General features: G+C 32.2%; 1 protein-coding gene across 1 annotated transcript; it reads left to right on the top strand.

Moving 5' to 3' along the window:
• The first annotated feature begins 8,887 nt into the window (after positions 1-8,887).
• On the top strand, positions 8,888-11,166 carry LOC120134327 (DELLA protein GAIP-like). Its single transcript, XM_039150762.1, has one exon. The coding sequence runs from the start codon at positions 9,068-9,070 to the stop codon at positions 10,925-10,927; it is 1,860 nt and encodes a 619-aa protein (XP_039006693.1). The 5' UTR covers positions 8,888-9,067; the 3' UTR covers positions 10,928-11,166.
• Positions 11,167-13,847: the final 2,681 nt, after the last annotated feature.

The raw sequence follows: 13,847 nt of genomic DNA, 5'->3' as shown, positions 1-13,847 counted from the left end.
AATGTATCAAAACAACAATTAAATAACCATATTATATCATGAAATAACAAAAATTACTGATAAAAACTTCCATCAATATATATTAGTCAATTATATACTCATATAGATGAACAAGATTAGCTTCCAACCTCATTTTGTACTTACAAACCAATCATGCAATATGTACTTAATATTTCAAAAACATCAACAAAATATAAAAATGAATACTCCCTAAATTCACAATTAAAAAGAGATTCCGTAAAAAAATTATCAACTCTTCTACATGTCTTACAAAAAATAATAAATATAATACCCCCACTTGTAAAATTGCCTTTGAAGCAATTTTAATTATTTCAATCGAAAACATTTCTAATGTTATAGGCCACCTAGGCTAGGTAATGTTTCCCCATAGTCACATGCAAAGACACGTGGGGGATTTTGGGGATAAATAAACAAAGAAATTGCAAGCAGAAGAAAGAGGCAACCGACCCTTTACCCTTACATTAAAAGCAGTCCATATTGTATAGATATACGTATTCAATGTATATATTTTATTCACTTTAAATCTTAAAATAATTTGATTCAAACTTTGATCCTACGGTCGGATTCTATAATCCGACTCATCAATTCAAGGGATAAAAGTATCATACATGTCCTTAAATTATATAAAAAATATTTGTATGTTCTTAAAATAAGTTTTAAAAACACTAAGTTAGGGGATTAAGTAAAATATTTTAATTAAACTATAAAATTAATATCATAGTACTAAGCCTATATCTAACTAAGAATTTGGTGCTTATGAATGGCGACCAGAGAGGATGGACCACCCTTTGTTTAGGTCCACAGGTTCGGATCATGTTTACGCGTGGCTTCCACTCTCCCACCCACCTCTCTCACCATCGTACAACACGCACCTGTTTGAACGGGTCCCTACCTTTCATACTTCAACTTTTCTATAATTCACCCCAAAGAAAAATATATGGAGTTTGTTGACTCACAAAATTTATGTAGTTGGTTGTTTACGGTTATTTCTTTTCATTTGGATAAAATTAGTGATTAGTATGATAATGGCCATTGTCGATTAGTCTTTATATGTAAGAGAGATAAAATTATGATGGAGAGATCGGAGTGAAGGAAAAATGGTTGTAATTTAGAGGTATTAATAGTGATTTTAGTTGATGTGTTACGTATAAGGTAATTATAATTATTTGTAAGTTAATAAATTAAATAAATATGAAAGTTAAATATTAAATTTCATTATGATAGTTTATGTGATTCTGTCAAAAATATTATTTTGTCTACGCACTATAATTGGTTCGAATGCTACAATACTAATGTGTCTTGAAGATATAAGTTCCTTAGAAACTTTGATAAGCGGAAAGGTTTGTTTAGAGATTTTGCCTTGCGAAGAAATGATAGTTTGTAGATTTTAATTTTCTTTAAAAAAATCACTTCAAAATTTTAATTTATAATAAAAATCGATGTATAATTTTATGTTAGAAATATAATTTTTTAATAAATCATATAAAAAATTAAGAAATAATTTTAGATGATCAATAAAAAATAAAATTAATTATCTGAATTATATACAAATTTAGATTCTTTAAGAAAATAAGAACACCCTAAACTCTCTTAATCCATGCTGCCCCTTACCACTCAAATCATATTGTATACCAGTTTCCACGTAACTAACCTATTTCATAATGTTCCACTGTCGCTAGTAACCTCTCTAGTCTTTAGTGCCTATAAATAGAGATTTCATTCATGAATTTATTGAAAAATCAACAAGCTTTGACTCCCGAAGTTCCCTTTAACAACGTTGTTTTATTAAAAAAAACATTTGTAAAAATATTTTTATTCAACAAAGCAGCTTTTCCCACCATGTTCAGTCAACTTTTTTTTTCCAACTTCTTCACACTTTGTTCAGCCGCCTGTAACTGCCACGAGTCTTTGGCGACTTAGTTCCTAAGCACATTATATTAATAATTATTTTCCTTTTACGTGTGAAATTAAACATGTTGGTGCATGTTAGAAGGGAGTTACGTAATACAAAGATTATAAAGAGAGGTTTCTAAATACAAAGTATTCTTCTAAACACAGCCTTCTAATGCGTGAGTTTATGGAGTTGGGAGATCATTATTAGGTTTTATTCTTATAAGATTCGAAATTATGTCAAAGTGTCTAAACAAATGGAATTATGAAAATTACGGAGTCTGTTCATCGGAAACCGACCTTTTAATAGAGTTAAAGAAATAAAATCTCAGTCGAATACAAACTTATGGTTTTCTAATAAATGACATTTTATACATTCTTTTCTAACAAAACCTGCTAATCACACAATAACAAAAATTATTCAAGATTAATCTTGAGATTACAAGGTGTAGTGACTAGACTATGAAACTTCATGAATAATAGTGTTGAGTTGTCATATTTCATACACAAACTTGAACAAAATTTGACCCAACATGTTTGAGTGGCCTGATCAACACCACTCTGTTTATAGTGGAAACAACTGAGAAGTGTATGGTATTTTCCTTTTCTACGTGGGCGCAGAAGACAGGTTCTTAATTTCCGAGCCTTTTGCCTTTTTTAGAACATTTGATTTGACACCATTCCACCCTCTCTTTTTTTACAGATAGCATAAAACAACAGGTCCCGGATAGCTATGTTGTACGGTAGTTTAATATAAAGTTAATTTATGATAATTTTTAATCTAATATACTATTAGGTTTAACCTTCAAAATATATAAATTTTTAATATATTGGGATATAATTGAAAAATTATATTACGAGTATTTAGACCTTATAGCAAAAAATATCATGAAGAAGTTAATATTTTTAATTACAATAGAAAATATTATTAGAAAATGTAACATTTTGATATTGTTTTTGCAAGTGTTTTTTATTTATTTCGAGTTTGATTTTGTCGTTACTCTTTCAATTGGCGAATGTTTAATTATTTTTCAACATGTTCACTTATGTTGGATACGATTGAATATTAATACAATGACTCATTGTTTTGTTAAGGTAGCCTTATTTTGAGGAGATTATTTTAATTGAGAAGTTATTATCAGAATACTTTAATTGTTCTTAATGATTATAATAGCTTGGATAATGTCGATCTTCATGAGAACTAACAATAGGGTTGAACAATAAAATCGAGAAAATTAATACGAACCGAGTAAAATGGTTTTGTTCGATTCGGTTTGGCATTATACGGTTCGGTTTTCGGTTTGGTTTAAAGTCATCATTCTTTTGATTCAGTTCGGTTCGAGTTTTCCATATGGAACCCGTTTGTTCTATATTGAACTGAATAGACAATTTTTTTTAAAAAAATTATAGTTTCGAATGATTTTTTCATTGAAAAACCGATAAATCAAACCGAAAACCCCGAATTCAATTTCGGTTTAAATTTTGAAAAATCGTTTATTTCGGTTCGGTTCAATTTTTGGTAAAAAACCGAACCGAATATACCCCTAACTAACAATCCTTTTAAATTTTTATTATTGCGGTTTTAGTTTTTATTATGAAAAAGATTTTAATTAAAAAAAATATTATTTTATCGCTAACCTATTAAAATTTTCACCTATTGATTTCATTGGTTAATTTTTAAAAAAATTTAAATATAATTATTTTCAATCATTAAATTTTATAAAATGTATATTTAAAAACCTAAATGAAAAAATTTAAGACAACAGATTTTAATCACAGGTAATCTATAAGTGACAATTTTGATACGATAGAAAACACTATTTATGATTGTTCTTACACTTGAAACATGTTCAAAAATATATTTAAACAATGTTTCATGAATCAAGTGTAGAATGTTTAGTCTTTGTGTTCCTAGATTTTTTTTAATTTAAAAGTGATTATTTTATTAAAATAAATAAATGATCTTTAAGGAAAAAACCAAGTACTCAAACTATCTAAATTTAAAATTAAAATTTTTCAAATTTCAAATTATCAATTTGCGAACAAATTAGTACTTAATAGCTTAACTACCATTTTTTATGTAAAAGAACCTTAAATAAATAAATGATTTCATTACATGTATATACCACATTAAAAAGTCAAAGATTTCATATAAGTTATGCAAAATTATGTATTGTACGTTACATATACGCTAAACTGTCAGTGCAAAACGTATTTAAATTATGGTATGAAAATTTTAAAACTACGTATAAGATACATAATAAAAATAAAATAAATTAATTCTGAAAATGACGTTTTTATAGGAAGAATATATAATATTCTCTACAAATAAATCACCTTAATTATCATCCTATTAACTTAATTTGTAATACAGTCGTCTTCCATTATTTTACTCAAAATACACCTCATGCAACGAGATTGACAGCTAAAATATTTTAAGCATTAGATCATGACATATAATATACATTATTGATGTTAATTTAACTTTAAACAATTAGGTTAACACATATTAATTTATCTGTAATTAATTAAGCAAAGTTGGCAGGATCGTGGAAGCCTACACCTATAAGTTGGCTAAAAAACCAAACCCCCCGGTTTATTTTATTTCTCAATTATTATTATTTTGTTTAAACAATATATCAAGGATGGGTTAGCTTTATTCGCAGAAGGCTTTATGTTATTTTAATAATTTTTGTATAATTTTATGCGTTATTAATAAAATAGATAATTTTATAGAATTCTAAAATTAAATTTATTACATAAAAAAAAATTTATTTTTATTAACGGTATTCACTTGCTTTAAGACAATTTTATTAACTAAAGCCTCTGCCAGGTAAAAATCAAAGTTAAAACGGGAAAAGGCCCTTTGTTTTAAAATGGAAAATGAAAGGAAACAGGTGTCAGTGATGTGACCGGTTGGCCCTCCACCGGGACAATGAGTGAACGGGCCTCCTCCGGACCTCCACCACCAAACGGGGTTTCGGGTGGTGGATCCCACTCCCGGATGTGGAATCTTAACGTGTAAGCATCGCATGGTCTATGCCCACCAATCAGGAATAGTATACCCAAGTACCGATTCTCTCATCAAGACATGTTTAATTTCACACGTGTAAGAGCCACGTTGTGCCGTGCTGTTGTCAGGGTTATCTTCACAGACCCTCTTTATTTTCTTTAATTTTTCCTCTGAAAAACTACAGTATTTCAGATTTCAGATTTCAGAGCTGAGATCGGAAATAAATAAATAAATAAATAAATGGGACTACCTATCTAACGACGTTAAGATCAGGACGGAGTTGTGTAGATCTCTTCGCTCTTTCCGTTAACTAAAACGGGGATTTAAGAAAGGGGAGTGCGAGGCCGGCTGACGCTGACGGTGGGGCTGTCTTTGTCGAGTAGTCTCAGTCATGTAGGGCAGGCATAAAACAGATATTTGATCATTCATGTGAACCTCTGAGTCGATTGACGCTGTTATTTATTTTTCTCAATTTATATTAATATTTTCCTTTTTATGAGCGGAGAATTTAATTGAAAATCATGATACAAAATATTTTTTTTACAAAATTTAATTTTTTCTTCGCATAAGTATATCTCAAATCCTGTACATGTTTAACAGTAGACTATTTGACTTCCACGTGTTACGAATTTTAAATATAATTAATCCCTTTCTTATTAAGGTATAAAGTAAATAAAAGTAAACGTAATTCAAGTGGATGAGTATTTGGATATAATTTATAAGTAAAATTATTTGATTTATATCAAGTTAGTGTATCTCAGGAAGTACTAATCTAATCAATAAAATAATTAATTAATTAAAAAAATTCAAATTTTAAAATTAGCACATAACCACCATATAATAAGGATGGATCTGCCACTATACTCAACAACACGACACAATTCCACAACATTTTCTTTCATCAATTTTCTTAAAGAATTTCTTCGGTAATAGAAAATTTTAGAGTTTTATATTATCTGGTCAAATATTAATTTTGTTTATTTTATCAATTCATAAATCATCATTGTAACCATAAATCCGACGTTAATGACAAACGCCACAAATTTAACCCGCATTTTACCTGACAAAAGCCAATCTTTATATATTATTTTCAACTTATCTAAATCATTAAATATATATAGTCTGAACTTAGATATGAAAGCCAATCTCAAATATATTAACCCGCATTTTACTATGACAAAAACCAATCTCAAATTTATATAGTCTGAACTTAAATATAAAACAAAAAATTTCGAATTATATGTCGGGTAAGACAAGTTGGCAGCATAACCCCTCACGATGCGGCCATTATGCATGAACCAACCAAAAACGTGCTTTTATGATTTTGCCAAAATAATTATTTTATTTTATGTAGCATGGCACGGCGGCCGCATGATTGATTCTAGGATCGGCTTGGATAAATGAGAATTTGACGGTCAACGAAGTTAACAACTGAACAAAATATCAACTCTTAAGCCACAAGTTTTGCATGACCAGACCACCCGAGCCTGACCCAATCCTTTATTTTTTTTGTCGAACCAACCATTCCCACATGAGCTTGCCACAGTGTGCACCTATCACTTACAAACTAGGATACACGTGTTCCTTCTTCGAGGCACTGTTGTTTTAGATAAGCTCATAGTTTTTTTTTCTCTTCTAAATTTAATTTTATAAAAATATTTTTAGGTGAATTTAAATATATAATAAAGATTAAGAATTTGAAATAGATTAAAATACCGTGTTAGATTTGTCAAATGTGATTTACACCCTTCATTTCATCCCCAATGTTGTACATTACATGCCTTATAAATTTAACTAAAAAGGGCATTTGACTTGAAGCATATGTATTTTTCTTCAACATCATAACTACAAAATCCTTTGAAATCAAAGCTGGATTCAATAAAATAGGGTAAGCTTATTTTAAGTAGAATATTAAATTAAAAAATATTGAAAATAAAATATTCTAAACTTATTTTTAATAATATGATATTGTTTGATTGACTAATAATATTATACATAATCAGCATATAAAAAATTAACTTATCTACGATATTATATATATATATATATATTGAATAGTTAAATTTTAACCATAAATCATAATATACATTATTAATTAATATAAAAATTTAAACATGTATTATCTTATAATCATTTAAATTATTAAAAAGAATTCAACTATCATCTAATTTCTTAACCTTTATTCTAAATGTAACACTTTAATTAAATTAGAAGATTACGCTACTAAACTGATCCTAAGCTGTAAATTGAAATTATCATCTTCTATTGATCAAAGCTTAGATACTTCCCTATAATCTAACACAAAGGCGGCAGCACCAATTAAAAACCAGTTCCAGTTCATAGAGTTAAAAAACATGATTATAGATAATAGGTCCCGTGAATTATTAGATATAACAAGGAATAAGTATTGGACGAACGATTATTTGATTATTTTGATTGATTTGAAAATTTAAAAAATGAATCAATTTTTTCGACTCGTTAGAACATTTAATAACTTTCTAATTATACGATAATTAGAACATAGTTGAAATTGTATATAAAGGAGTATTATAATAATTAATTTTGGAATGTTGAGTGTGTGACTCATTTTAGTTGAATTCTTAGGAAGTTGTTAAAGTTGCGTGATGAGGCTAGACTCAGATTAAAGGATGTTGGACTCTATCCTAGTGTTAATTGAACTCAGATTAAATGATGATTTGGGAGAATATTCTCGATAGAAAGGAAAAGATTAGTTGGCACTGTTTTATTTGGTTCCCAGCTCATATTCTTAAGTTTTCCTTAGTTTTTTGGATGGTCATCATTAATAAATTACCTACTAAGAATAAGCTTGTTCGTTTTGATATTATTACTGATGATGTCTGTGGCTTGTTTGGTATTGGGTGGAATCTCGAAACCATCTCATTTCGGTTTTATGCGATAATGGTTTGGGGTGTTGTTTTGTACTCTTGTGGTTTGAGACGAGCTGTTTTGTTGGGAGGATTCTCTTGTTGGGTGATAACAAATCTAAAGGGTAAGTCTCTTTTTGTGAATATTCTTAAATTGACTTAGACTGGTTTTGTGTATTACTTTTGGGAAGAGCGTAATCTTAGATAATTTAGAGGGTTGTTTCGTTTGACTAATACGATTGTTAATAGAATTAAGAAGGCTGTTAGAATTTAGTTGTATAAATGTTACTTTAACATACTTGATGGTGTAAATAGACAATTATACATTGAATGGAGGTTGATATAGCTGTTTTGTAATGTTTATTGTAACAGCTTGTTTGCTCTCTTTTTTATATGAATATAATTTTACTTATCAAAAAATAATAATAATTAATTTTAAATAAATGTTGGATGATATTATAATTATTATTTAGATTAAATCGAATGAGATTTTTTTTATCTTACGTTGATTCTACTCTATCATTCATACAATCTTTTTCGATCCATTTCAAACTTATTTTTTAAAAAGAAAAAACCGATCTTTTAAAATTAAATTGTAATTGAATAAATTAAAATATTTTGATCATATTAAAATACAACGTAGGGGACAGGGTAGGGAAGCCCTTAGTAAGGGAGTCAGTAACTTTACTGATAAAATGACAGGGGGAGGTAAGTGGTAAAACCTAGTAACCAAATAGAAATTCATTCTGTAAGATAAAAATAATTAAACTCTTAAAAAGTTTGACTATAAAAGGTATAAAGAATTAATTGAAGTGGGGATGATATTTTAACAGGCCCCACAATAGTTGTACTGCATTTTTTAGTAAACCCCCAAATAATTATTTTTTAAATTAAAACATCTCAAAAAATCATTTTAAAAAAAATAGAGGGTAAAAACGCATACTTTCATCTTATTCGTTTGAGCTGTTGTTGTTGTAGTTAGCCTCTGTGGTTCATCGATTGCCGCGCCCATCACGAGCGTTCCCCCCTCCCCCCCTAATTTGATTCCTCTTTTTTAAATACAATTTTTATATTAAATTGTTAATCTTTTTTGCTCTGATGATGAAGTACGAGTAGAAGTGAAAAACCAAGCAAAACCCCCCAATCCCCAATGCTCAGATTCTTCGCCCATTCATATTTTTTCTTTGGTTTCTGAGCAATCGCCACACAAATCCATAGATACCCTTCCACAACCCAAAGTTACAGAAATTAATCAACCATGAAGAGAGACAACAATCATCTGCAACCCAACCCAGACCCATCCTCCTCCCTCTGCGGTGGTTCTTCGCCTGGAAAGGCTAACCTTTGGGAGGAAGAAGCCACCCAGCAAGACTGCGGAATGGATGAGCTTTTGGCGGTTTTGGGTTACAAGGTCAAGACTTCGGACATGGCCGAAGTTGCCCAGAAGCTGGAGCAGTTGGAGGAAGTTATGTGTAATGTTCAGGATGATGGGATTTCGCATCTTGCTTCCGAAACTGTTCATGTTAATCCTTCCGATCTGTCGACTTGGCTCGAAAGTATGCTTTCTGAACTTAATCCTCCTAGTTTTGACCCTTTTGGTGCTGCTGGAAAGACGGCGCCCATGGGTACGTTAGATGATCCATTTCTTGGCGGCCCGGCCGAGTCGTCTACTTTAACGACGTTGGAGTTTGAGAACAACAATCGGAAACATCAGAAACGTGGACAACAAATCTTTGAGGAAGCTTCCTGCTCGGATTATGATCTCAAAGCCATTCCTGGTAAGGCTATTTATTCTCAAAACACCCGAACTCAACCCCAGACTCACGATTCGTCGTCTTCTTCAACTCTCAACAACGTTAAATCCGAAAAACGTTTGAAATCCACATCTGGGTCGCACTCGGATATCTTCCCTCCTCCTCCTGCTGTTTCCTATGGAATTCCGACTGACTCAGTTCGTCCCGTTGTCCTTGTCGACTCACAAGAGAATGGAATCCGGCTCGTTCATGCTTTGATGGCATGTGCAGAAGCTGTGCAGCAAAACAATCTCAATCTCGCCGAAGTTTTGGTGAAACAAATTGGGTTCTTAGCGATTTCTCAAGCTGGGGCTATGAGGAAAGTGGCTACGTATTTCGCCGAAGCATTAGCTCGAAGGATTTACAGACTATATCCTCAAAACCCACTCGACCACTCTTTATCAGATATTCTTCACATGCACTTTTACGAGACTTGCCCTTATCTCAAGTTCGCTCATTTCACAGCCAATCAAGCGATTCTCGAAGCTTTTGAAGGTAAAAAACGAGTCCATGTTATCGATTTTTCGATGAACCAAGGCATGCAATGGCCTGCTTTGATGCAAGCTTTAGCGTTAAGAGACGGTGGTCCGCCGGCTTTTAGGTTAACTGGGATCGGACCTCCTAGCCACGACAAGTCGGATCATTTGCAGGAAGTTGGTTGGAAGTTGGCTCAGTTAGCTGAAAAGATTCACGTTGAGTTCGAGTATCGTGGGTTCGTTGCTAATTCTTTGGCCGATTTGGATGCTTCAATGCTTGATCTCAGGCCGAGTGAAGTTGAAGCGGTTGCCGTTAACTCGGTCTTCGAGTTGCATAAATTGTTGGCTCGGCCGGGTGCCATCGACAAAGTCTTCTCCGTGGTGAAACAAATGAAGCCTGAAATTGTTACCATCGTCGAGCAAGAAGCTAACCATAACGGCCCGGTTTTCCTAGACCGGTTCATCGAGTCATTACATTATTACTCGACGCTGTTCGATTCGTTGGAAGGGTCGGTGAGTAGTCGGGACAAGGTCATGTCGGAGGTGTATTTGGGGAAACAGATTTGTAATGTTGTTGCCTGCGAAGGTGTGGACAGAGTCGAGAGGCACGAGTCGTTGACTCAGTGGAGGAACCGATTCGGTTTCGCCGGGTTCTCACCTGTTCATCTGGGTTCCAACGCGTTCAAGCAAGCCAGCATGCTCCTCGCCCTGTTCAACGGCGGGGAAGGGTACGGTGTCGAGGAGAACAACGGGTGTTTGATGCTGGGATGGCATAATCGCCCACTCATTACAACCTCAGCTTGGACCCCCGCCAACAAAACCACCGCAACCTCCACCATTACCAACTGAAAGCAACTGAGTCGATTAACGAGTCATGAGCCCGAACTCAAAGTCTGGTCCCTAGTACGAAACCCTTGTCTTTAATTATCTGTCAATGTTGGTCTCAGAACTGGCTCCTTTCCCAGTTTCCGAATCCTTTATTATCGTCATTTTTCTAAATTTCTGCTTAGGTTAATTTTTTCTTCCAAGTTCTTATTTTGGGAAATCTTTTTGTAATTTTCAGGGTGAAATCGAAAATGGTTAATGTATTTATTATTATTATTATTATGTGTATGTATATATATATATATATATATATAGCCGTTGCTGGAAATAAATGAAGAAAAGAAATTGCAGAAGCCTAGTTGAAAACCCAGCAGTTACTTCACAAAATATCCGACTGCAAATATCCCCAGCTTGCTGGCTGCAATAATGGCGCGGCACTGAAGAATTACCAAATCTGTGAAATACTCTTCTTTCAGGCATTTAATCAAACATATTGGCTACAACAATGAAAGCATTAGCAGCGAACCATTTTTGTTTGCATTATTACTGAAGAAAAGACAATTGCATTACCAGGAAACAACTATTTACAGAACCCCGTCTTTAATTTTTAAAGTCAGCTAAAGAGAACAATCTAAGTGAAAAGAAATGTTCACTTCACTTGAATGTCAAGTTCTCAACTTTATTTAAAAAGGCTTTCACTTTCTTTTCTTCCCTTTCTAAATTTCTCGGGAAAACATAATTTTTTTCACTTCTCCACTGATTATGTCTTCACTGATTATGTCTTGTGGTGAAGCTGTTTTTTTACCACTTTTCTTCTTTTATCCTTCTCCATGTGTTTTGTACTTCCCTCTTTGCAATGAATTATGTTGCTTTTACACTGAAGATTGATTGTGATTGCCAGTTTGTAAATCAAACCCCTTTAATCTTTTTCATGACCCAGAAAAAAATTGATGCCTGCCAGCTAGTTTATGCATCTTTGTATGATGATATTTTATTTTATCAGATGTGTTAGTTATTCTTAATAATTGAATGGCCGAGTTGCCAACTAGAGAAGATATTAGGGTCTTGTCTTAGGCACCAAATCATCTTTTTAAACTTTGACAAGTTGCCATGAAATGCTACGATGATTAAATTTTAAAATGTTTTTATGTCTTAAGAGTGTATTATTATTGTTGTATCTCACGAGTCTCCTTCACGAATGATATCTTTGCGGTCTTATCTTCTATTTATCGAAACCTTTGAATTATTGGAAAAGCCTCCTGAAATTTATCTTCCGAAATGTTACAGTTTATTGATCTGGTTGTTGTCAAGTTCATTACCGACTATATAACTATCAGATCTACTCATACTGTGAACCTACATCATCATCATCCTGAGTCAGACACTAGTACTCATGTTCTGTGTATAAAATTCATGCAAAATGGAAGCGTCTCTCTCTCTCTCTCTCTCTCCCCTTCCTCTTAAGATCTGAACGTTCACTACTGTTTATATTCTTCTTCAACTTGTCATCTCTTCCCTCCTCACAAAACTATCGATCATGACACTTCGTCCAAATCAGAAAAAGTGAGCCTCCTACAATCGTTACAAGCAATGTTTTTCCATCAACGATTATTACATTGGTATTTTTATCTATTTAACATTAAACGTTAGTTATGGGACATATAATATAATTATATCAATGAAATTAGGCTAAATACTTAATTGGGTTAAATTCTCCAAGATGGGAGTGGGAAGGCAAACCCCAATGGTATTGTGTTGCCATGTCATGGTGTCAACATCTAAGTAGGGATCTATTTTCCCACTACCATGTTGGATCATGAAAGAAGTAGTCACCATCTTTCATGGGTTTTAGCCACTTGTTATCTAACAAGTTCCTTTTTGGTTGATGCAAAGCAACCTCATGAAATGAATGGAATTAAATTCTCAGCACTCTGCACTTTCGTGTAACATCTTTATTAATTGTTAGCGTATTTTTTGCTTTTTCCAAACATGTGCAATCATATACCTAATATCCACTTCCATCTCTCCTAAAACCTTCACCACATTCGTTCCATTTAGGGTTACTTTCATTGTTAGATATACAAGAAATTCAGTTGTCAAATGTATTAAAAATTATGATAAATTGCATCAAAGGTCAAAATTTTTAGGGCATTTTCATTTTGATTATAGAAATTTAAAAACTTGTATTATAATCATTAAAATTTTAATTTACTTTCATTACGGTTATCATCGTTAAAAATGCTAACATGCCATGTCACGTTAAAAAATTCTAAGCACTTTCTTTCAAATTGACAATATTCTCTCCTCCCTTCGTTGTCATTTCTATCGTCATTTTATAATAATTTTTTCAGGGATACGATCTCCTAGTACCTCTCAATCCATCCCTAACATAATACATTAGATTTTTTTTATATAAAAAAATATATGTATAACCACCGTAATTATATGGTTAAATTTTAGCAATCGTATTAAGAAGTTGGTTATATATATAAACTTGTAAAATTAACAAATCAATCAGAACAAAAATTTAAAAATGAAGAAATTAAGTTAATATTAACAAAATGGACACGGTCAACTGGGGTTAGTTTTGCTGATTGTAGCCTGCCTTAACCCAGATTGAATCTTTATTAGGTTAGTAATTATATATGTATCAAGAAAAAGAAAACAAAATAGATCATGAATATGATATTGCCTGTTGATATGGATATCCAGCTGATTCAAAATATAAAAATCAGCAATAGTATTAAACCCATATTCTTATGTAGGACTGCTCGTCTCGCTCTGTTTATTTCCTTCTCCATCTTCTCTTATTACCTTCTAGTGATTGGACCGTCTTACATTACACTTATATCAACTTATTTTTACTTAAATTTATACTAAATACTAGGGAATGATATGATCATTTATACACAGATCATTATCCATTACATTTCTTATAACTCAT

This window comes from Hibiscus syriacus, unplaced genomic scaffold (genome assembly GCF_006381635.1).
Source record: "Hibiscus syriacus cultivar Baekdansim isolate YM2019G1 unplaced genomic scaffold, ASM638163v2 tig00110597_pilon, whole genome shotgun sequence".
NCBI lineage: Eukaryota > Viridiplantae > Streptophyta > Magnoliopsida > Malvales > Malvaceae > Hibiscus > Hibiscus syriacus.
Note: the sequence above shows the minus strand (reverse complement) of the source record. Positions and strands in the feature narration are given on the sequence as shown.